This window comes from Garra rufa, chromosome 17 (genome assembly GCF_049309525.1).
Source record: "Garra rufa chromosome 17, GarRuf1.0, whole genome shotgun sequence".
Classification (NCBI taxonomy): domain Eukaryota; kingdom Metazoa; phylum Chordata; class Actinopteri; order Cypriniformes; family Cyprinidae; genus Garra; species Garra rufa.
The window spans coordinates 32,436,141-32,461,453 of NC_133377.1; the positions used below are offsets into that span (position 1 = coordinate 32,436,141).

Below are 25,313 nucleotides of genomic sequence, written 5' to 3' on the forward strand. Positions count from 1 at the left end.
TACCAAGGCATGTCAAAGTAGAGTCTTATTTAACTGTTAAAAATAAAAAATATGATAGAAAAATATGAAAAAATGATCAATAGACATTTCTTTGAATAATCAAATCTTAGAAATACTAAGCCAAAAACATACCCAAAAAGATTTTAAAAGGTCAAATCAAGTCCTTTAAAGATCAAGTGTAATAAAGCAAACAGGTCAATTTTGATTTCACATGCACTAATATTTAGAACAAAAACAAATTTCGAGATCTGTTCTTTGTTCAAATATTTTTGTATCTTTATTACATACAGAACATCATAAATAAAAAAAAAAGTGCGTAGAAAAATTTAACAGATTTAGAAATTCTTGTATACAACTATATACAAAGATTCACTCTGAGTGGGATCACGTTCAGTGATGGAATCAAAGCCGCAGTCTTCATTTTTAATAATAAGCACACTTCAATTCTGTACAAAAGCATGAGGGAAGAGGGATCTGGGAATTCTCTGGAAAAAAACAAAAACAAATAAAACAAACAACCCCTACAGTCACGTTGCATAAAATCAAAGCTAGCGCCAAATTATCCCAGCATTCTTTATACTACGGTTTGTACTGCAACTTACTAGCTGTCACTGATGTACTGAGGTAGTCAACCCAAACAGAGACGAGAGTCAGTCTAAACGTGCTGTGTGAGGAAGGGTATCAAAAGAAGACACATGGCTATTAGCAAGCTGCGTGTTAGCTTTTTCAAGCTGAACCTGCCATTCATGAGTATGGTTTCCTTAAATATCTGTGCACTGATGATCAGAATGGGATTCTTCAAATGTTTAACACTGCACAAGTGATCCTAATATGTAGAATAGTACAACAGACCCCCAAAAGACTGGCTTCAAGATATAAAAGCACATAAAAACAGTGGGTTCCTAAAACCAATCTGTCAAAAACTAAGCTTCGGGTGAAGTCTCATAAAGGATGGTACTCTGTTCATGACCCAGAATGCTTTAAACGGCCTCTATATGCATTCAGAGCAAAGGTATGCTAACTTAAATTAACGTGGCAGTCAAGGGTGTTAAATTTGGTTTTAAAAAAGCGTGTTGTAAGCATTCATTTGCACTCATAAAAAAAAAAAGAAAAAAAAGTCAATGTTCTGGAAACGCACAAACTAGGTTGTGCGGTAAGATTGTTCATGGTTTGACTAAAAAGTATGCCTGTTCTGGAGAATATGTACAGCGCTTACATTTCCGAAAAGAAGAGCAAAGATTATTAAGGTGCTGTTGAGGACAACCTATAACAGGAACTCCTCTTCATTCAGTAGCAAAAATAATCACACCCTTTCAAACTTCAGGGTATCCTCCACTATGAAAACCTCTGTACATTATCTAATCTAGACACTTCCAGAATAGTTCTACTGCATTACCAGCCACCAGTGGCAAGATTTGGAAGGCATGCTGGGACAAAGTAGAATAAGGACAGGTGAAAGAGCTAAGTAAAGGGTATTTGTTTGAGGTCACGATTTTAAATTGTTGAATCAAATCATCCAGTGCAGGATGTTTCTGGGTTATTGAACGTCGGGGGAGGAAATGTAACTCACGAGGTAACCAATCGAGACGTGCTGGTGGTGTCAAAACGTTACACACCCTGCACTGTTTCCTTCAGAATACATTCATCTCCGCACCATTAAGCACCTGTAATGAGTGTCTTCCTTCAAAAATAGTCACCCATATCAAAATGTCCCTCCTTTTCACGCCTATGTGCCAGAGTAAACATGCCGATTTTAGTTCAGGAAGCGTCGGCAGCGCCGGGCCCCGCAGTTGCAGTGCAATTTGTTGTTTGCATCTTCAATGGGAAACTTGTAGTCATAGGTGAGCTCCTCTCCGCGGTAAATCTTCCGCAGGGCGAATATAACAATGTGCTTCTGGCCCTCCACGTTAATGACTCTTGAATAACAGTTAGGATCGCAGGAGTGATTTATAAATCGTGCCGCGTTTCCGTGCATGGTGGCATCCACCACGTCAAAGTCGTCAATGCGAAACATGTAGCAGCCGATGCCCTTTGAGGAAAGAGACAACAGAGGGTTAGGAAGGAAATGTTACTGATGTGTTTTTAAGCAAAAACTGTGCATCACACCGGGAGAAAATCACTTTTACCTTGCTGTCATAGTATTTCTCCCTTTTGTCTGTGAGAACTGCGCGGATGACGTTCCCAGCGTATTCGATCACCATCTCTCCAGCCTCGATGTTCCTCTTGCAAAAAAGACCACGGCCATGTATAGCGGATCTGTCATGGAGATTAGGAAAACATGATTGGACCAATTACTTCTACTCTTTAAAGATTGTTTATTTTATTTTTATTGGCATGGCATTGGTTGTTAGAGATTTTACACAGCTAATTTTCTTAGAAAGCATTACCTGTAAACTCCCACAGCCTCTTTCGAGGTTTTCTCTAAGTGCCTGAACCTCATAGCCATTGGCAGCTCTGTGCTTGTGGCTCGTCTAAAATCGAAACAAGAGGGTGAGTCACAAAAAACATTAAGACTAAGCATGCACTGATTTTAAAACACCTAAACAGTGAATTATTTTCATATAAAAGCTCATTAAAGGAGAAGTGCACTTCCAGAACAAATATTTACAGATAATTTTCTCCTCCAATTTCAAAATCAGCCTACATCGCTGCAGAAGTAACGACCCAGTGTTTACAAAGTGAACATACAAAGAAGAACAAACGCCCTTTACAAAAAAAAAAAAGGTAAAACAGTGATACCCAACATACCCTAACTGTCATGAACTGGAATACTCAAGAGTTCACGCAGAGTTAGACAAGATGAGCAATTGAGGTAAAAAAGTGTATACATTTTTTTTATTTTTAATAAAATATTGTATAAATAATTTATTTTATTTTTTATAAAATAACCGTTCGTTTCGCTAGATAAGACCCTTCTTCCTCGCCTGGTATCATTTAGAGTGCTTTGAAGCTGCATTTTAACTGCATTTTGTAAGTTCAGACTTGCGGCCACCATAGAAATCCATTATATGGAGAGAAATCCTGAAATGTTTTCCTCAAAAAACTATTTCTTTACGACTGAAGAAAGAAAGACATGAATATCTTGGATGACAAGGGGGTGAGTACATTATCTGTAAATTTTTGCTGTGGAAGTGAACTTCTTTAATGATTTAAAATTAGTTTTGTACTGTATTTTTTTTTCCAAAAAATAAATGTAGGCAAATAATATATAAAATAATGCTTAGTGTGGAAAAAAAAAAAGGATATTCATTTTGAGATTTGCTGAGGACTACATTTAACAGTGTTATTATAAAATTCTTAGCGTTATTAACATTGTAAACTTCTAATTCTATTGTTGTAATGTTTTTTTAAAGAAGTCTCTTATGCTCATCAAGGATGAATTAATTTGATCAAAAATACAGAAAAAAAGTGTTATATTGCAAAATGTTATTACAATATAAAATAATGGTTTCTATTTTAATACTTTAAAACAATTTATTACTGTGACGGAATGCTGAACTTTCATCAGCCATTACTCCGGTCTTAAGTGTCACATGATTCTTCAGAAATCATTCTAATATACCGACTTATTATTAGAATTATCAATGTTGGCAACAGTTTTTTTTGGGGGGGGGGGGGGGGGGGCCTAGGACACTTTAATGATTCTTTGATGAATAAAAAAAAAAAAAAAACAGCATTTACTTAGATAAATCTTTTCTAACAATATAAGTTTTTACTATCACTTTTTATCAATTTAACACATACTTGCTGAATAAAAGTATTAATTTCATAAAAAAAGAATAAAAATCTACTGACCCCAAACTTTGAAGGGTAGTGAATACTGTTAGAAAAGATTTCTATTTTAAATAAATGCACAACTGTTTCTAACATTGATAATAAATCAGTATATTAGAATAATTTCTGAAGAATCATGTGATACTGAAGACTGAAGAAATGCTAAAAATTCAGCTTTGATCACAGGAATAAATGCAATTTCAATGTATATTAAAATAGAAAAATGTTATTCTACATCATAATATTTCACTTTTTTTAATCAAATAAACGCAGCCTTGATGAGCATAAGAAACTTTTCTGAAAACTTACTGATCCCAAACTTTTGATAGGCGCGCACACACACACACACACACACACACACACAAACAATATTGCGAGCGGCTAACCTGCTGGACTTGAGCATAATGTCATCCTCTTCATCATCACATGGCCTAGACTCAGGAAGCTGACGATGTTGCGACGCCAGGAAATTGAACATATCAAAAGTAGATTTTCTGAAGGGTAAAAGAAAGCCAAACTTGATTTCCAAATTTGAAAAGGAACAATTAAAGCAACTCAAAGTCATATATGACAAAGGCATACATGAGTTTACAGACACTTACCGCACATAGATCTCTGCGCGGGCACAGCCACTAGGGTTTATTGGTAGCTCTTCCTCCAGTACTTCATGCTGGTGGAAACGGAAGCGGTGTTTCTCGCAGAGAGAAGCACCCTGCAGCTGCTCCAGCAGAAAGAGCACGGCATCGTGGAGGACACCCAACACCCTGGCACCGCTTACCCTGTTTAAGGGAAACTGCTCTAGCCGACAGCCTACCCGTGCCTCCTGGACACCATCCATTACTGCCTTCCACGCCACTGAAGAAACACAGCAAAGAAAACACAGCATAAAAAAGGAACAAACTTACATTCTCATTTCATAGCATCACTACAAGGTTTACCAATACTGACCATCCATGCTGTCGGCTTCTACGCTAAAGCCATCCTCACTGGTAATCTGGAAGCGCAGGTGGGGCAGATATTGACTGGCACACTTATCCTGCCTGCCTGGTGATGGAGAGTCCTCATCTGAACTCCATCCTGAAATTACACATGTAGTGAACTTTCAAAACCTTGGTTACAGTTCAAATTCATTGATTTAGCTTTAGCAACCACAACTAATGTTTCTAAGGTAACACAATATCTCATATTCACCTGCATAGGGGGCCCAGTCAGAGGAATCACCATGTTTGGAGCTCATACATGGAGATTTAACACTGTCTTGTTTGTCATTTCCCTGTGCTGCAGTGGGCTCCACGGTGGGAGTAATCCTAGAAAGAGGGAAAAGAGGAAATGTTTTTTGGGGGGGTAACACATGGCTTAATGTGATTTTAAGACATCACCACTTACCTTTCTTTTTCAGCAACCTTGTATTCATCGTTCTTTGGCTTGTCAAGAGATCCAACATCAGGGTTGTCAAAGTCGAGCACATCCTTTACACTTGGAGCCTTTATCCTTACCCGGTTTGATCTAAGCATTAACAAAACAACATGATTGGTATTACATGAGAATATTTGAAAGAAATTAATAGCATCCAGTTTGGATGTTTAAAAAGACATTTTTAGTTGTGTTAATGACTAGTCGGTCGTAACTAGGCTTTGTTTTAGAGGGCAGGTCTGCCATGAAGCGTGTATTTTTGTTAAAGAAAAGTTGCAGACCTGATGATATTCAAACTCGCAATTCAGATTTTTTTCTTAGAATTGCATCTATTCACAATATATATTCACAATTGTGAGAAATAAAGTCAGAATTGTAAGAAAACTCATAACTCATTATATTTTTCACACAAATGTATCTCAATTCTGACTTTCATGCAATTCAAATTTTTTTCCCAGAATTGCATGATATATAATCACAATTGTGAGAAGGAAAGAGAATTGAGATAAACTCGCAATTCTGACTTTGTCTAGTAAATGGGAGTTTGTATATCACAATTCTGCCTTTTTTTATTTGTGAGATATAAACTTGCAATTTTGAGTCAAAGTCAGAATTGTGAGATGAACTCAATTCTGACTTGTGTCCTCAAAATTGTGTGATATATACTCACAATTGCGAGAAATAAATTCAGAATTGTGAGATAAAAACTCGCAATTCGGACTTTTTCTTGCAAATAGAGATATAAACTTGAAATTCCGAGTTATAATGTCCAATTTTAAGGGGGGAAAAACCCTGAAATGTTCTGAGAATTGCGAATTTATATCACAATTCTGACTTAATTTGCAACTGGAAGTTATAAAGTCAGAATGGCAAAACAAACTTGCAATTCTGGTATATAAACTCACAATTCTGAGAAAAAAAAAAGTCAAACTTCTCACAATTGCGACTATATCTCCCAATTTTGACTTTCTGAGAATTGTGAAATATAAACTTGCAATTGTAAGTTATAAAGTCCAATTCTGAGAGAAAAAAAAGTGTTCTCAGAACTGCTAGTTTCTCACAATTCTGAGTTAATTCGCAACTGCGAATTAAAACTGTCAGAATTTCAAGACAAACTTGCAATTGTGAGAAACGTGCTATTCTGGAATATAAACTCGTAATTCTGAGAAAAAAAGTCAAACTTTTCTTGCAGTTGTAACGTCATATCTTGCAATTTTGACTATTAGAATTGGGTAATACAAACTCTCAATTCTGAGACAAAAGTCTGACTTGCGAGTTTATATCACGCAATTCTGACATGCGAGTTATAAAGTCAGAATTGCAAGACAAACTTGCAACTGCAAGACAAACTTGCAAATCTGAGAAAAAGTCAGACTTTTTCTTGTAATCTGCGACTTTACATCTCACAATTCAGATTTTTCTTGCTACTCTGAGAAAAAAAAGCCTTAATTGCGAGATGTTAACATACAATTGTAAGATGGAAAGTCGCAATTGTCTTAAGTGTCCAAAACAGTGTCGGAAACGGGCTTACACGGTAAATACCTTTTTACAGCACTGTTATCTTTCATTGCACAAAACAATATGATGATAGATTGTTAACTTGCTAAAAAAAAAAAAAACACTAAATCCTCTCTTATAACCTGGGTCCCTAAAAAATCTACAATAATGATCAACAACCAGACCACCCTGACTAAATTTAACTGAATATTTGTCCGTACTTGCTGTGGTCATCCTGGGAACAAGTATCCATCTGGTCCAAGAAGTCCGTCCTGCATCTTTTCACACCAATTCGATCAGTTACTGAAGACACTTTCTTGATCTTGACTTGTGGTCTGGAGTGGGACAAGATGTTGGGTTGAGTCCGAATACGAAACCCAGGGAATGAATCCTTTGATTCAGGAGAGAGGCGTTTTTCGACGTGGAGCTGAGGAGGGCTTATGCCGGTGGGACTTGCTATTTCGCGGTGACTTGCCATAGCTTTGTCAATTATCGCCTGGGCCACCTCCTTCTGCCCACTTTCAGAAATCGAGCTAGCTTTTTCTACTGACGGACTGACGCTGTGCAATTGGGTTCCAGAAAAACTCTGAGGAATCTTCCTGATTAGCACTTGGGTTGGCGGTGTTGCCCCGTTGTTGCTGCTGTATGATATAATATGCGCTGGTGTGGTTTTGCCAAGACTAGCCTGAATCTGCTGCACTGGTATCACTGTAACCTTAGGGACGGGTCGCTGGAGGACATTACTGCTGTGGATTATCTTCGCAATCTGACTGATTTGAGTGTACGAGGGAGAATTAGAACTAGGTAATTGGTATGTATTAGTCAGTGGGTTTTTCACTAGAATTTGTCCCGAACGGTTGACCAAAAGAACCTGAGGTGTAGGGGTTGCACCAGGCAAACACTGGGGCAGAGACTGTTCAGTAACTTGTTTTGGGGTGGCAATGCGTATGGCGATCGTACGACCCTTAGTGGCTTCCTTCGGCAGAGCTCCAAAACCATTTATTACAACCGAAGTGGGAGCAAGCTGGGTTCCTTGCGGTGCAACAGAAATGGTGGGAGAAGTTGTGACAACACTGACAGGCACAGAAAGCGGCAGAGAGTTGGCAACAGGCATTGGCATCTGGAGGGTTCTAGGTTGGGTGCCGGGTCGTATGGTCACGAAACGTCTTTTTGCCGGTATAGCTGGTGCGACAAGGTGAATTGTTCTTGTACTACCCATTGGCACAGAAGCTGCTGGTTTCTCAACAGGTGACAAAGCTCTTTTAAAAACAGGTTCATCATTGTTTACTGGTGAGGAATCGGTTGCTGCCTCAGGAATAGGAGTATTTTCTGTCAAGTCCAAAACCCTGCCATCAACAGCAGATATGAAATTCCCACTTGTGTCATCCAAGAACACTTCTTGCAAGCTTTCTGTTGATTCACTTTCTAGCAAGACTTCTTCTTGGGTTGTAACAAGATCACTGCCTTTGTAAATGATGGGAGTTGTTGCTTTTAGTTCTTCGTGTCCGTTGGATATGTCAGAATCAACAATCATGTTTCCACCATCTTGAAAAGTTATTTCCTGAATTCCTTGTTCTTCACAGATCTGGTCCATCATTTGAGTCTCTGGCTGAGAATTCTGATCAACAGAATCGGGTGCTCTTGAGCAAACTAGCTGCCCGTCACCAAGGGTTCTGCCCTTGTTTGGACCAGTGTGTTTTAATGGCTCAGTATCCTGACTACAAAAACTACTTTCTACTTCCTGAGTATCATCATCAGCATTGGCTTCACCTGCATCACTCTCTGAGTCATTGTCAGCTCCATCCAGCTGAGAGATGGACCCTGAGTTAGGAAGGACAGAGAGACCTGCCTGTGCAGATTCTTTGGCAGGTTCACAGACCACGACTGTGCGAGAGAAATTCAGATAATGGTCAGCGACATCCTCATCGGTTTCCATTTGCATCTCTGAAGTCACAGGAGATAAGTCCTTCCCGCCAGTGGAGAATCTGCAGGCTCCTTCTTCTGCATCTCCCTCACCACCTGGAGGATCGCAGTCAAGAGCCACATTTTCATTGAGCAAAGCCTCATCGAATTCAAGCTTTGCATTCAATACCGAGGCCACAGCCACGTCTGTGTCTGGATCGAAGGGCGCAGAGAGCAGTTCATGATTCGTCTTGTCGGATGCAGTGGGAGTTCTGTGGCTTGCAGCCTCCTCCGGCTCTGACAAGGGAAAGAACTCCTGAACCATCTCGTTGGTTTTATTCTGTGTGGTTTTGAAAGGCTGTGGATGTTTTGAGGAGTGGCGAACGGAGGTGGAAGAGGGACTTCGAAGAGCTGCTTGTGGTGGAGAGGGTCCTGAGGTGATGCTAGAGGAAGATGAAGAGGAAGGCCTCCCTCTTCGACGAGGTTGGGTGGAGCTCATGAGGTTCTCAGTTGCACCAAGAGGTGAGACAGGGGGACTGAAGGAAAGTGACCTAGGGTGAACCGAACCCCCCGATCGCAAAGCCATTGGGACTGAATGTACCACAGGGGGAGGAGAGGCATTTCGGCTACGTCTCCTTGTTGCACGTCGTGTCTCATCAAGGTCGCTAATGGTCAGAATGTGATGGGATGTGGAAACAGCATTTCCTAGGAAAGCATTTAAAGATAACAATGTATGAGTTTTTTTAATTGAGCTTAAAAGGATAGTTTACCCCAAATGAAAAATCTGTCATTATTTACACAAGCGCATGTCATTCCAAACTAAAAAGACTTTGGTTAATCTCCAAAACACAAAAAACATCTATATATATTTTTTAATGGAACTTTAGAGGTTTCATGTAACCAAAACTAAATCTAAAAAGGTTGCAAAGGTGTTGTAAAACAAATCAATATTTTTATCTTTTTAACACTACACTTTTACCTATTCATTAATTTTAATTCTTATTTTGACGTAACAAAGCAGTTATATGTAAGTGTGAGAGACGTTTACTCACTTTTTTGAATTAGTCTTCCCATTAACACCATTATATTGTTAATTCAGACTAATTTGCAAAAGCAGAAAACACAGTGGGATTTATCGCATAAACCAATCATAGCTGATCATAACCAGATATATCATATCGCAAAGGAGGCATTTCTTCCTCTCATGTGACTTTCCCTGATTTATTCTCAATTACCCCCCACCAAACTCACCGCACACTTTAGGGGGTCTGTTAAAACGAAAATAACTTGCGGGGGGCCAAGAAAGATGCTGAATCTTATTATATGTTATATGTTATAACTTTACCAGGGACCGAAATTAAGTTGGCCGGTGGATTAAAAAAAAAAAAGTCAACCGGCCAAGCTTATTTTTTACCTGCCAAAATTCTGAACGATTTAACACAGATATATCCAAAGCACGTTATTCTGTGTGCTCCGGACAGAGAGGAGTGACAATTAAAACATCAATAAGAAAAACAACTTTTTGTTCATTTTATATTTTTTATTATAACTTGGAAATGTTTTTAACGAACTATCTGATCTAGTCAGACTACTTGTTTTCTTTGTCCATGAAATCTGGCCTCCTGCTTCTGACGCAGTCTTTGTGTCACAGCAGGGTTCAACGCTAAGGAATTTTTCTAGTGGCCCGGGCCAGTGGTTTAGATTTTTACTTGCCCTGCCAAAATTTTTACTGGCCCCACCAAAAAGAAAAAAAAAGTTAATATTTATTTCTTAGCCACATATTTTAAATGTGCCAAAAGCCAAATATAACTATACATACACTTTTTATTCAGCATAACTTTTCTTTAAATATAATTGATAATTTAAAGAATTATAATTGTGATGTAACTAAATTTATGGCTTTCTGGTGTATTTAGGACTTACACAACAGGTACAAAGCAGCGATCGTATTTATCTCTGCCATGGTTGATCGCGCCTTCTTGTTATTCGCGCTAGTGACGGGAAAAACTACAGCGAGTGACGCGATGCGCATATTCGCTTGGCTTTCGGTGTGAACGCACCATTAGACTGTATTTGCGCACGGCAAATTAAACTTTAGTGACAAGGCAGCACTGGCCCGATCGGGGGAGCATCACAGAGATCCGCGAGACTGATACTGATTAACATTACTGGTGAAAAGATTTACTCGCCATGTGGCGGATGGCGCTTTAAATTTAACTCGCCAAACAGAGAATTTGCTCGCATTTGGCGAGTGTTAACTTCGGACCCTGAACTTTACCCATACCCACCTCTAAGGTTTCAATCTTAATCTGTTTTTTAAAGATTAAAGTCTTACGGGTTTGGAATGACATGAAGGTGAGTAATTAATGATACAATTTCATTTTTGGCTGAACAATCCCTTAAATCACATTGAAATTTAACATATTTTGATTTATTTATTAGCAAACAGAACAGAACTTCAAACTGATGTAACAATCTTACCTGGGGATGGTAATGGTCTGGACATTCCTCCTGTTGGTCTTCTGCTGTGTGGATAGCCAGGAGTCTTACCTCCAGCCCCTGAGTCTTGTTTGGTCTTGGAGGGGGTGCTGGGGGGCAGCCCAGGTGAAAAGGACTCGCTATCTGTGCCGTCCTCATCTACAAAGATTAATCAAAAAAACACCTTTTTAAAAATAACATTAACTGCAAATATTCCACATCATATTGGCACAAAACTACACAGGCTCTAACTTAAATATTAAAAAATGCATGAATACAGACAGTCATATACACACCATTGTGAGCTTTGGGACTGTGTACAATTGTGTGATTTTCTCCCTGGTCCACCATGAAGCTAGGAGTTTTGCATCGTGTTGAAGGTCGCACCTCTGTCACCCTACAAGTGTACTGGCAACGCCTGCGAGGGTCAACAGTGCTCCAGTACCACCTAGAACATCTGAAACCACATCAAATTATGTGAACAACTATAGCTCCTCATAATATAGGAATAAGAATTAAAGTATCATCTGAAACTGATAGTAGTGTATTGTTAACACTTTTGCTAAACCTTGTATGTTTTAAAATTAATTTTTCTTTTATGCCAAAAATCATTAGGATATTATGTAAAGATCATGTTCCATCAAGACATTTTGTAAATTTCATTTCGTAAATATCAAAACTTAATTTTTGATTAGTATTATGCATTGCTAAGAACTTCATTTGGAAAACTTTAAAAGGCGATTTTCTCAATATTTTGATTATTTTACACCCTCTGATTCCCGATTTTCAAATAGTTGTATCTCTGGCAAATATTGTCCCATCCTAAAATCCATAAATTAATGGAAAGCTTATGGACCCTTATGACTGGTTTTGTGGTCCAGGGTCACATATCACAAAAAAATGTAGATGATTCTTTGACAACTGATCAAAGACAATACCAAATCAATCGATTAATTGTAAAGTGAAAGCTCAGTGATTTAAAACTTCATATTACTCACTGGAAACCAACTGGATACAATTTTCCAGAACTTGCAGACAGCTCTGTCAGAACACCAAGTTTTTGTACATGTAGGGACCCTGCATGGATAAATAAAACTGTTGTTAAACTCTCGCTTATTTTTAAGGCACCACCAGAGAAAAAAAAAAACCCCGTTTACTCACCAATCATCACATTTACAGACTCTGGCTCCAAGCCTGTTAGAAACTTCCTACGCAGACTGATTCCATCAAAATCTACGTAGACCCTTCTGAGAATTTCAAACCCATTGCCTTGTTCAATCTACAAAAAGAAAAGCTTGTTTACATTCTTCACACTTCAATTATACAATAAACTGTAAAACATCAGCTTTCTACTCAGAGATACACACCTTATTGTTTATGAGGTCACGGTGTTTGTAACAGTAGACTTTCTTATCACACTGGAAGACACAGTTGCTGGCACGAGCACACATAAAGTGGTAGTTGCTCTGACAAGAGGTAAGACAGCAGCCCACAGTCGCCCCTGTCTGGCCACAACGCTCACAGCGCTGGCAAAAAAGGAAGATTAATAAATAGATTTAATAGTTCACTAAAGCAGACAATATTCTATTTATTAAGATTAAAAATGGTATAAAGACTGCACCCATAAAGAACAATATGTAGCTCATAAAATTATTAGTTTATACCAACCATGAAGCGGCCCCTGGCCACAGCACTGTGGACATGCAGCAAAGCTCCTTTGACATCCTGCACCTCCGCCGACCACATGCAGCAATTCACATGAGCCCATTCATTCTGTCCAATATACAGCAGCCTACCAGCATCCTACACATACAAAGACAATACAACTTGAGCAAGCCGAACATTAGACTCATCTCTGAATATAGAACTGGTAACCTACATTCGGTTTGGCATCTCCATGATGCTGGCAGAGGGAGCACTGTCTTTCATCCAAGCAAGACTGAGAGTTCACATTCTGCAGATCTGTGGTTCAAGGGGGAAAATTAACAAAAGATACAAAAAAAGTTACCAAAAGTCACAAATAAGATGACAGCTTGTGCCATAAAGATAAATAATGTGTTTACCTTGAGATTTCGATTGAGGGTTTTCTTTGAGCCATTGTGCATAGCGGTGTTCATCGCTGGGGGGAATTACAGCCTCAGGAAGCATGCCACTATGAAACAAAAGGGGCAAAATAAACCTTGACATCAAAAACAGAAAAAAAACTGAATGCATAGAGCATATTCTTGAGGAAATTTATTCAGCTGTCTCAGACTGATTGCTGTAAAAACGTGTTGATTTTAACAATTGGAAGAATGATCACTTGGAAAAAAAAAAAAAAAAAAAAAAAAAAAAAAGGTTCATACCTAGGAAATTCTTGCATATTAGAGTTCCACGTTTTGGGGTCTTGACTGTTAAACCAGCTAAAAACTTGTTCTACTAGCTGCAAAGACAACACATAGACATTAAAAAGAAGCAAAATATGCACTAAAATGAACTACAGCCAGCGAACATCACTCATACAATATGGATTGCATTAAAATCCTCATAAACAGCTTAACTGAACACCAGCAGCTATTGTAGGCCCACAGAAAAACACATTACCTTTATATAATACAATTTGGCATGGGCAGTGGGCTTTTGCTCTTCTAGAAGATATTTTTCTTTTCTGAGCCTTTCCACCATCACCGCCACCACATTCTCATGAAATGCTTTCTGAAAGAACAGAGTAAACTGCATTTAGTTACTGTTTTATACACATTTAACTGATGCCAAATCTCCAAAATCTCCCAGATTTCCAACTTAAATACACTGAAAATTTTAAGTTCTCCTGATTAAACAAACTATACCTTAGTTCATCTTCAGAACACAAATTAAGATTTTTGTGATTCGTTTATGAAATTGAGAGATTTCTGACCATTTATTTGACAAATTTCACAAATATCTTAATTTCGTAATTTGTGTTCTGAAGATGAACAAAGGTCTTACAGATTTGGAATGACATGAGGGCGAGTAATTGACAGAACTTTCATTTTTGGGTAAACTATCCCTTTAAGGATATAGTAATGTTAGTTTCCATGGAACATTTCTATGTTGTTTTGTTTTATGTCAATAATTAGTTTCACATGTATAAGAGATCTCACCAGTGAAGTGTACAGGCCATTCTCCAGCTTCTGCTCTACGGGATGTAGACAACAGCCTGACCGTTCCTTCACAACCTCAAAATCTGGGCAGATCTCACACTGTGGAGGCACACAACATAAAGCACATTTGATTAACCAAGATGCTACAGGAGTGTAGACAGACAAATCGTTTTAACTTATAGACTGTTGAAAACTTCACCTGTGCACACATGAGGAGGTGGCAGATAGCTGGAGAACTCTTCAATCCATTCATGATCTTCTGTAGACCGTTTCTCAAAACTTCTTGAACAACATCCTGCCAACCGCTGCGGAATATCTTACTGCAGGGAGCACAGGAGAACACCAGACTCTTCCCCCGTAGACGACACAAGATCTCATAAAGATCATCTGCAAAAGTAAAAGGTAGGAAGGAAATATAAGACACAGTACTATGCGTGGAATCAGTAAGGTGCTGAAAATGGACACATCCTACCTGTGAGCCCCTCACATTTGGGATGGACCCAATGAGCACATCGGGCACACTGCATCATACTGCTGTCAAACAAATGTTCCTCGTAGCACTTCAGACACACTGTGCAGAAGTTCCCTAAGAAAACACACACACAACAAATATATGATATCTCAAAAGTAAAGAGTCCTAGATGAGTTCAAGACATTACAGTCTAACATATACAGTACTGTGCCAGAATTTTCACCAGCTAACAATGGTTTAAAGTCAGTTACTTCTATCTTTGTTGTAGTGTGTCAGTTGGAAATATCAGTTTACATTTTCAAACATTCATTTTGCAATTGTAAAAAAAAAAAAGGGAGATTTTTGTTTGCACAAGGAGTCTGACAACAGCCAGTGCTTCACTCAGAGATCTGATCTCATCTTCATCCAGTCTGCCTGGAATGACATGAAGAAACAGAACAAACTGACTAAATCCAGAAGAACTGTGGCAATGTCTCCAAGATGCTTCAAGAAACCTACCTGCAAAGCTACAGTACTGTTAAAAGATTTAGGCACATGATGAAAATGCTGTAAAATGAGGATACTATCAAAAATACTGTCTTAAATACATTTGATCAATTAACTACTATAAACTAAATTAAATCAATACTTCATGTGATCATCCTTTGCATTTAAAGCTGCTTCTGCTCTAGGTGCACTTGTTCATAGTATTTTAGGTAGCTTTGCAGGTAGGTCTCTTGAAGCATCTTGGAGATGTTGCCACATTTCTTCTGGATTTAGTCTGTCTTAGTCTGTTCTGTTTCTTAATGTCATTCTAGACAGACTGGATGATGATGAGATCAGATCTCTTGTAGAGCACTGACTGTGGTCAGACTCCTTGTGCAAACAAAAATCTCACAGGATTATTACAATAATAGCAAAAAGAATGTCTATCTATCTGAAAAGACATTTGCATTGACAAACCTTTGCTATGGAGTTTGGTACAGTCAGGGCAGAGGTCCAGCTCATGGTTCCATGATGTGTCTGAGGACTTCCCCGGAGTTACACCACAGCTCTTACACCTAATACACAGCATACAAATCTACAAAGAAACAAAGTGAACTTTATTGACAGACCAATAACATATATAAAAAAACAACAACAACAAAAACTTACTGTACTTGCTAAACTGTACATATGATTCAAACTGAATTGAGTGACAAAATGGGTAAAATTTCAAAATGATGATTTTAGGACTTTATGACATGTGGTACCCTGTGGCAGGGAGATAACTCACCCATGAGGTGTTCATTTTGACAGGTTTGGGATATGTGGGTCCTAAACAGGATGGATGGTAGCAGTACATGCATCTCTTGCACTGCAAAACTGGCTGAATGAGGAAGAAAAACACATAACTGCTGTCACATAATTGCTTATATATATATATATATATATATATATATATAGAGAGAGAGAGAGAGAGAGAGAGAGAGAGAGAGAGAGATGCATGGCTCTTTCAATGTACATTTACAATACATTTCTCTTCTGCAAAGTGAAAACTGTAGGTTTGCTCTCATAACTCTTCTATAATAGTACTAAATTTAAAAGCACCTTTGCTTGCTTGCTCTTGCGGCCACAAACATGGCAGAACTTGCAACGTCTACAGCACCAGTTCTCCTTGTTCTCCTCTTGCGGACGGTCGTCCAGTGGCAGGCAGAAATGGTGAAAAGGCTCACAGCACATCTGACAGTAGATCATCTGGGAAAGAGAACAATTAATCTTAAAATTAATAATGCAAAAGCAAATAATAAAAACTGACATGCTTTTATGACAAAAATAGCATGGGTGATGATTCAGTGGCATTGAGAGATGTAATGAGAGCTAGATCTTACATCATGCTGGCCTTTGCTGGCACAGAGCAGACACACAAACTGGGGCATGACAGGAACCGAAGTGAGAATACTCAATCCTCCCATCAACCATACATTCTGGATGTGACAGTCCTCCTGCATAAAGTCATAAAAATGTCGTAGAAATAGAAAATCAAATTTTTTTGTAACAAACATTACTGTTTAAAGTTTGGGGTCAGTAATTTGTATTCAGCAAGGATGTTAAATTGATAAAAACGTGATAGTAAAGACATACATTGTTAGAAAAGATTTCTACATTGAATAAATTCTGTTCTTTTTAACTTTTTATTTATCAAAAAATCCTAAAAAAAAAAAATATTATTCTTATTCTTCTTTAAATAACATTAAAAATCTTACTGATCCTAATCAAATAAATGCAGCCTAGAGAAGCAAGAGACTGTTAAAAAAAAAAAAAAAAAAACATTAAAAACCTTTTAAACAGCAGTGGGCATATTAATTATAATTTTATTTTATGTGTTCTGAATGAATAATCCATATTCCTGATCTATATTCAACCAAACCACCTAAAAAAAGCTTCTGGTTTTACAGAAAACTCATCGACATCTCAGCTCTGACCTTGAAGTCCACACGGATCTTGTTCATTGCCCCCTGTGACAGCTTGCCCCTCTGGGTGCAGCCATTGATCAGTGGAGTCAGAACACTGGACGGGGTGTGCTCCGCTGAACTCTGAGAATGAGTAAGAGAGGAGCAATGAGTAAAATCTTGCTCCTCTTCCACCACTTCACACATCACTTTCTGTGAGTCTGTGGCGTCGCATTCAGTTAGCGGGACTTTTAGACCCAAAATGGCTGCTTGCACAACACTGGCTGGAAGCCTCTCCAGTCTCAACTGCAGCCTGCGCCGAGGCTTGATGGAGGGACTTCCTATGGGGGTGAAGGGATGGTAGTGGGGTGGTGCTGGAGGGTCCGATGATGGTTCAAGAGGCTCCTGTGTGAATGTCAAAAAACACCAAGAGAATGGGGGAATATGGAGGGGACCAGTGTTATAGTGGGAGCACAACACAAGCAGGAAAAAGAATGAATCAAAAGTGAGCGAGAGGAAGACCGTCACCAAACAGAGAATGAGAAGAAATGAGAAGGTAGACAGAAGAGGGAAGCATTTCCATCACCATCACAACGACAAAGGTAAGAGTAATAAACTAGTCCAACAATGTCCTAACCAGGTAGAATATTATAAGCAATTTATAAGTAATTCTTTGATGCTTATTTTTTTTAATTTCGATATAAGCTAAAAGGAGACTGCTTTTTCTTTGCTAAAGTTAGGAAACTTTCCGTCTTTTGCTCCTGTAAACATACATTGGTTTTCAATGTATGTTTGAGACACTTTTTATGGATGAATGCACTTTATTGGACTTGTTTTGGACTGATTAAGAAAAACACCCACCCAATGCCATAATAAAGCTTGGGAGAGCCAAAACAATTTTTAATATAACTCAGATTGTGTTCATCTGAAAGAAGGAAGTCATATACACCTAGGATGCCTGACGGGTGAGTAAATAATGGGCTAATTTCCATTTTTGGGTGAACTAACCCTTTAAAGAAAGAAAAATGACTTAATGCTAGAAACATTATGTAACACATGATTAGGACATTCTGTTATACTGAAGCTGTGGAAAGACAGGAAGAACCGCATCTAGGAACAGGGTAAAAGTAGTTTTAGTTTAAAAAGATGAAGACATGAGATGAATCAGGTTTTTTTTTTTTTTTACCAAATGCAGATTAAAAATGATGATATTTCAGAGGTGATTCAGAAGTTGGGTTACACTTTAATTGAATGATCAAAATAAGGCATCATGATTAAACCAATTTTTGAAAATAAAAAACATAAAAATAAAAAAAATAAAAAAATAGATGTGCAATAGTAAAACCTAGATTGTTTTAACATTTAAAAATGAGCTACAATACTGTCAAGTACCGTAAAAAATAGACACTAATGTGAAGTATTTATTTTACAGTGAAATTCTGAATTACAATATAACATAAAATACAGATTTAAAATAGTAAAATAGTAAATTATTTATTTTTATATTATACTTTTTATTATATTATAACCAAGAGTGCACATACGTTTTTCAGTAAGGTTCTCATGAGAGCACCTGGAAATTTGGTTTGCTCACATTGAACACATTATAAAGCAAAAATGATACCTATAAAAATAAATCAATAATAGTAGTAATAACATTATTGCACTTTATTTACCAGGATTTAAAAAAAATAAAATAATAAGAAAAATAATTGTGTGATAATACTATTATATTTTAAAATAAAAAGTATTAAATAAAAATATAAAAATACACTTTTAGAAATAAATACACAATTAAAAATAAAATGATAATATTTACATTTTCTTCATTACTTTTCTTTCTTCTGAATTAAAAAAATATATAAGAATTTTCATAATTTTCAAACCTAAAATCTGTTTTTAATCACTGCAGAGTGATTAACATCTGTCAACCATGTCAATACACAAATGAACGGTCTAAACCTATTTACACAGCACATTTTTTATTTTGGTAGCACATGTGCACCACTTATATTCTCTGCTGATTATAACAACATTTGACCAATTTTGCAGCCCTACAAATAAACCACAGCCAACCTGGAGCTTTAAAAAAATGATTAGAATTAGACTTATTTTACCCCAAACTCATGCATTCCTTGACCAAAATATATCTTCTAGGTTGATTAATTGTCAGACATTGATGATTTTGAAATCATCAAAATCAAGATAAATTACCATACCTTTTCATTTCTGCGTTGGGCCCAAAATGCTCTGTAAAGGCCTTGCCGTTTCTGCTTTGTTGCATCTTCAGGAGCAGTTACAGCAGTAGCCACTTCTGGAAAGAAGTTCAAAGCATTGGTTTGGTATCAAAGACACTGGTTCTACATGATCAAGTCAACTCTACAGACAAACAAGGAGCTGTCCCGTGAATACAGTTGAAGTCAAAAGTTTTGCAGAATCTGCAAAATGTTAATTATTTTAGCAAAATAATAGGGATCACACAAAATGCATGTTATTTTAAATTTAGTACTGACCTGAATAAGATATTTCACATAAAATATGTTTATAGTCCACAATAGGAAAAAATAGTTGAATTTATAAAAATGACCCTATTCAATAGTTTACATACACTTGATTCTTAAAGGTCCCATATTGTACACATTTCTGGAGGTTTATTTTAGTTGTTGATGTCCTTAAGAATATATATTTGCGGTATAAGTGCCAAAATCCATCTCAATATATTTTTACAGCTCCTTTTTTAGGAGCTCTGTCAAAAACAGGTCGATTTTGGCCCATCTAATTAATATTCATGAGACTCTCTTCTGATTGGCCTGTTGTTTTCTGAGTGACGCACAGCCAGGCCAACCACAGATAACTACGGTTATGTATGCTTTAGCCGAGCCCAGAGCCATAGAGAGAGCCTAGTCTGCTGATACTCAACAGGATATTTCAGAATGATCATTAATGTTTTTTCTTTTTCAAACACCGAATGCAGTAAGCTACACAACTGTTGCTTTAGTAAAGCCCCTTTCACAATGCGCGCTGATTCTGGAAAATTACGGGAACGAGCGCTGTGTGAACAAAAGCCAGAACCATAAAGGCAGTGTTGTAGTGATGATGCACGTTATCATGCGACTCTTCACGACGAAAAAATACGTGCAAAGTGGAATGAAGCAGAGATCAGACAGAGCCAGCTCCGCACTATCAGCGCTGAAGCACAGTTTGTTCAGGTTAGTTTCAGTTTAGTGAAACGTACACGTCGCATTACATCTCACATCCAAACGTCACATGTCTTTATGGGTTGTGTGTAAAGCATGCATAGATTCCGGAAAACAACTGTGAATGAACCAAATTAAACCACTCCGGAACAAATTATGGGACACATTATCCGTGTATTTACCGCAATGGCTGTGTGAAAGAGGCTGAAGTTGACGTGCCAGTGGTCTCTTATATTCATGTTGTTCTGAAGCCTGTGCAATGATGTAGTTTCGACATGAACAGACTGAACAGGGTTTTCTCGGCTTGTTTTCGTGTTGTTGTTTCTTAGCAATGTTATGGACACGATATTGTCTGGGTTTGACAAAAGGAGGGTGGGACGGTGGTTGGCACTCGGGGCGGTGACTAAGTAGATCGGACGTCACATCATTACGGAAGTCACAGCAGCTCGTGAAAATGAACAGCTACTTTAAGCAGGCTGTGTGCAGTTTACTGTGGATTGACTGTTTTGAAACTCATATGGTAGTTACATAGCCCCTAGACCTCAGTTATCATGAAAAAATTTCGATTTTGACAATATGGGACCTTTAATACTTTGTTGTTACCTGAATGATCCACAACTGTCCTCAGCGTGAAAATATGGATCCCAAAATCATACAGTCATTGTTGGAAAGGGTTCACAAAAATGCTGAAAAACCCAAGAATTTGTGAGACCTGAAGGGTTTTTTGTGGAAATATCTTATTCAGGTCAGCACTAAATCAAAAAATAACATGCTTTTTGTATGATTCCTCTTATTTTGGTTGGTTCCTCTTATTTGACAGATTCTTCAAGGTGTGTGTAAACTTTTGACTTCAACTGTATATAATTTAAAGTGACATAAAATTCATACCACTGGACGGAGTCTTTTGGGTCCCACTGGGCTTTGTCTTCTCAGAGCTCACACTCTGTGTCTCGGTGTCAGAGTCGTCGTACCCCAGCAGCTTTCTGTAAGACTGAGGAGTGACCTGTCGTCTGGGCTGCCTCCTAGTGGGGCTGAACTGGGCCTGTCCTCCTCCATCATCTCCCCCTTCCTCCTCGTTTTCTTCTTCGCTGCTGTTCATGACAGCGGTCGCTGATGGCCGGCGCCGCTTCATCTGGACTGCGTCAAAGAGAGGTGGTCAAATAAAATGATCAAATCTGCACATGTAACTAAAAGGCAAGCACTTTTTATGTTGTTGGGAAATAATATTTTTAACTGTACTATTTGAAAATCACATACATTTTAATTACTTTATAAGTATATTTTTACTGAAATTTTGCATTCCCAAGTAGCAAATAACTGACAGGTTAATAATGAAATAATAAATTTTAAATAGGCAAGTAGAGTACCTTTGTTAAATCGTTTCATTTTGTTCCGCTCAATCAGCACACACTTCTTTAGGCTGTTAAAAAAAATCCACAAATAGGATCAAATACTTAAAACAGTTTTAAAAAAGGAAAACACCCCTTTAAACGCTGTGAAAGATTTACTCCATTGGCTACTCGGTCACTTACACACAGCTCTGCCGTTTCTTGTTGGGTCCTCCAAATTTGGGCTTGTCCAGACAGAACACGCACCTCCCGCAGTCCTCCAGCCGATTACAGCCCTTGCAGCGCATGCAGCGCTTTAGCCGATAGCCAAAAGCTGTGCTTTCGTACCTGCGTCTAATTGTCTGCTTCGGCTCAACGGATTCTTCGCTCTCAGGTTCTGAGTGAGATGCAACATCTTGAGCCAGATGGGGCAGGTTGAAAAGAGGGAGACAGAGGCAAAAGAAAGCATCTAACATAAGAATAAGGGTATTTTGGGCATGTCAAGGTTTGGTTTAGGAAGAAATAAAGGACTGCCTTCTGAGACATTACCTAGATTCAAAACCACAAGTTTGCATTTTGCAATTCTTACAGACAATGATTGTCCAATAACTGTGCACTTTAAATAGCAATTAATTTTTCAATTAAGTAAAAAAGAAATATCTTAAAATGTGGATTTTTGTGTTTCTATTTTTATGTTTTTGTGCAGTAGTGCATTATGTAGTGCATTAGGTGGTGTTTTAAACACAGTCCACAATGCAGTTTGCATATGTTGTGCATTATGAATGCAACACGCTCAAGGATAATTTTATTTTCACATTTACGTAATTACAAAACTTTTGGCCATTACATACTAGCATATCTAACATTTCTGCACACAAAATATCAAGTTAAAGTTAAAGGTTTAATGCAGAATTACATTATTATTGCATTCAGCTATATTAAATTAAATTACTAATAATATTAATACTAAACATACTATGCAGGTGGGCAACAATAATAATGCAATAATGTAAAGTGGTCCAAAAAGACAGATATTTTTAGGAATTGTATATTAAATAAATTTTTTAGATTTTATAATATTTTTCTAGAATACTATAAATATTTATAATAGAATATCTGTATTTACAAAATTTGCATTTGTTATATTTATCATTAAATATATTTTTAAATATATAAATCATACATTTTATGTTTCCAAGCACATCGTAAACAAATTACTTGGTAAACACATATGTGACAATGGTCCACAAAACCAGTCATAAGGGTCAATTTTTTGAAAATGAGATTTATACATCGTCTGAAAGCTGAATAAATAAGCTTTCCATTGTTGTATGGTTTGTTAGGATAGGACACATTTGGCTTAAATACAACTATTTGAAAATCTGGTATTGGATTATGCAAAAAATTAAAAATATTGAGAAAATCGCCTTAAAAGTTCTTCGCAATGCATATTACTAATCAAAAATTAGGTTTTGATATATTTACGGTAGGAAATTGACAAATTATCTTTATGGAACATGAACACTTTACTTAATATCCTAATGATTTTTGGCATAAAAGAAAAATTGATAATTTTAATTTATACAATGCATTGCTGGCTATTGCTACAAATATACCCTTGCTACTTATGACTGGTTTTGTGGTTCAGGGTCACATATTACAAATACACTGTAACTAACATGAACAAAATATACAATTTCCAGGTCAAAAGAGCCCAGATGTCTCCATGAGCAACTGTCACTTATAATGGATGCGGACAGAATGAGGAAAGTAGAGGTGTGTACCCTCTTCGGCAGGCGAAGCAGTGATCCCCTCTCTTTCGTGCAGAGGAAGGGCGCTGAGCCTTGGAATGTCGTCGGGAATCATGGCGCGTGGTTGTCCCAGTGCCACTGCTGCTGCTCGACACACATGCTTTATACGTGGACCGCCGATCAATTGCTCCTATGGAGTTAAAAGGGCATAACGGTAACTCACAATCCAGCAAAAAAGCTGCAGAGCAGTATTTTGTATTGAAGCATACCTGTGGAGCGCCCTCTGGGTTAGCTGGGACTACTCTCTTCCCCCGCTTTCTGCCTCTCTGCATGACTGCTGCTGATCCATCTCTTACTCTCATTGAGCCAGAGAGAAGCTGCAGAGCATAAACCCCATCATGAGCATAATTATACAGAGTACTGTGGCATTCACCAAGATCTAAAAGACTCATATGTGTTTATCCAAATCTAATTAAAGGGATAGTTCACCCAAAAATGAAAATTGACATTAACTACTCGCCTTCATGTAGTTGTAACACATCTTTGGAACACAAATTAAGATATTTTAATGAAATCTTTAGAGGTTTGAAACGACATGAGGGTGAGTAAAGATTATCAAAAATATCTTAATTTGTGTTCCAAAGATGCATGAAGGTCTTATGGGTTTACAATGACATGAAGGTGAGCAATTACCCACAATTCTTCACATATTCATATTTTCATATATTCACAGAATTTTTTTTTTTTTTTTGGAAAGCAGTCTCTTAGGCTCAACAAGGCTGCATCAATTTGATCAAAAATATTTTTTAGATGACTTTTTACAGTAAAGTTACAGTAAAAATATTTAGAATATATTTTAAAATGTATTTTTTTTTCCTATGATGACAATTCAATGGCTTAATTTTCAGCATACTTACTCCATTCCTCAGTGTCACATGATCGTTTAGAAATTATGTTAATATGTTGATCTGGTGCACAGTTAAAATTTCATTATCATCAGTGTTAAAACAGTTCTGCTACTTAATATTGTTGTGTATACTGTGATACATTTTCTTCAGGATTATTTGATAAAAAGAAAGTTCAAAAGAACAGCTTTTATCTGAAAGAGAAATCTTTTGTAAAATAAATAGATATGTTTCCATCCAAAGTTGCGAATTTCAAGTGCATAAGTGAATTATTGCATAAAACATTTGCGAATAAAGCACCATTTCCATCCAACAAGTCAAAGAAAAAAAAAATCAAATAAGACTTAATGAACAAATCAAAATAAGATTTTTTTGGGGGGGCTTTTCCCATCACGCATTTTTGATGCAATACTTCAAAATTCACATGAAAACAGGGTGATGGAAAAAGTTCAACTGTTTTCAATAAAAAAAAAAAAACCTTGAACATGTCTTTAAAAATAAAAACTGAGTTTATGAATGTTGTCAGAACTTGTCGATTCATAGTGACTACAAATGCAAAAAAGCACTGTTTGTATTCTGACCTGAGCTGATTTGAGCTGTTTTTGCTGGTCAATTTTAATCAGTTGGACTCTGGCTCTCTTCAGCAGGTGGAACATCCGCTTATTGGCACCAGAAATACTCATTCTCTGGGTGTTTCCACTTTGCTCTACCATCATCTGGGTATTTTGTGCAGTCATCTCAGTGGTGCCTTCAAGGTTGGTAGTCTCTACTGAAGGAATAAATTACCTCAGCATTAGGAGGAGGAGGAAAAAAGAACAGACCAAAACACTTGAAAAACACTTTGTTTTGGGGTTTTTATTAAGATTATAAAGTAGATTTCATCTTTAAAGAGATCCGTTATGCCCTTTTTTAACAATGTGAAATATAAGTCTCAGCTGTCCCCAGAATGTGAAGTTTCAGCTCAAAATACCCCACAGATCATTTACAATTTTGAAGATGCCTATTTTGAGTGGAAGCAGAAACACGCTGATTTTGTGCATGTCTCTTTCAATACAAATGAATT

The 25,313-nt window shown here is 37.4% G+C and overlaps 1 protein-coding gene across 1 annotated transcript in view; it reads right to left on the reverse strand.

Moving 5' to 3' along the window:
* Positions 1–313: 313 nt before the first annotated feature.
* The window catches only part of kmt2ba (lysine (K)-specific methyltransferase 2Ba), a 35,562-nt gene continuing 10,562 nt past the window's right edge, over positions 314–25,313 (reverse strand). The window contains exons 4-37 of the mRNA XM_073821406.1: positions 24,832–25,019; positions 23,615–23,722; positions 23,379–23,535; positions 21,799–22,009; positions 21,634–21,686; positions 21,155–21,403; positions 19,289–19,383; positions 17,103–17,471; positions 16,509–16,622; positions 16,228–16,374; positions 15,914–16,006; positions 15,601–15,718; positions 14,659–14,772; positions 14,386–14,573; positions 14,187–14,285; positions 13,648–13,758; positions 13,410–13,486; positions 13,136–13,216; positions 12,944–13,028; positions 12,733–12,867; positions 12,432–12,590; positions 12,226–12,343; positions 12,063–12,141; positions 11,361–11,521; positions 11,068–11,223; positions 6,906–9,291; positions 5,161–5,280; positions 4,966–5,081; positions 4,723–4,851; positions 4,377–4,629; positions 4,161–4,268; positions 2,388–2,471; positions 2,127–2,256; positions 314–2,029 (exon numbers count right to left, since the gene is read on the reverse strand). Of these exons, the coding sequence (XP_073677507.1) occupies positions 1,754–2,029; positions 2,127–2,256; positions 2,388–2,471; positions 4,161–4,268; positions 4,377–4,629; positions 4,723–4,851; positions 4,966–5,081; positions 5,161–5,280; positions 6,906–9,291; positions 11,068–11,223; positions 11,361–11,521; positions 12,063–12,141; positions 12,226–12,343; positions 12,432–12,590; positions 12,733–12,867; positions 12,944–13,028; positions 13,136–13,216; positions 13,410–13,486; positions 13,648–13,758; positions 14,187–14,285; positions 14,386–14,573; positions 14,659–14,772; positions 15,601–15,718; positions 15,914–16,006; positions 16,228–16,374; positions 16,509–16,622; positions 17,103–17,471; positions 19,289–19,383; positions 21,155–21,403; positions 21,634–21,686; positions 21,799–22,009; positions 23,379–23,535; positions 23,615–23,722; positions 24,832–25,019 (7,067 nt within the window). The 3' untranslated portion in view covers positions 314–1,753. The remainder of the gene's footprint in view (positions 2,030–2,126; positions 2,257–2,387; positions 2,472–4,160; positions 4,269–4,376; positions 4,630–4,722; positions 4,852–4,965; positions 5,082–5,160; positions 5,281–6,905; positions 9,292–11,067; positions 11,224–11,360; positions 11,522–12,062; positions 12,142–12,225; positions 12,344–12,431; positions 12,591–12,732; positions 12,868–12,943; positions 13,029–13,135; positions 13,217–13,409; positions 13,487–13,647; positions 13,759–14,186; positions 14,286–14,385; positions 14,574–14,658; positions 14,773–15,600; positions 15,719–15,913; positions 16,007–16,227; positions 16,375–16,508; positions 16,623–17,102; positions 17,472–19,288; positions 19,384–21,154; positions 21,404–21,633; positions 21,687–21,798; positions 22,010–23,378; positions 23,536–23,614; positions 23,723–24,831; positions 25,020–25,313) is intronic.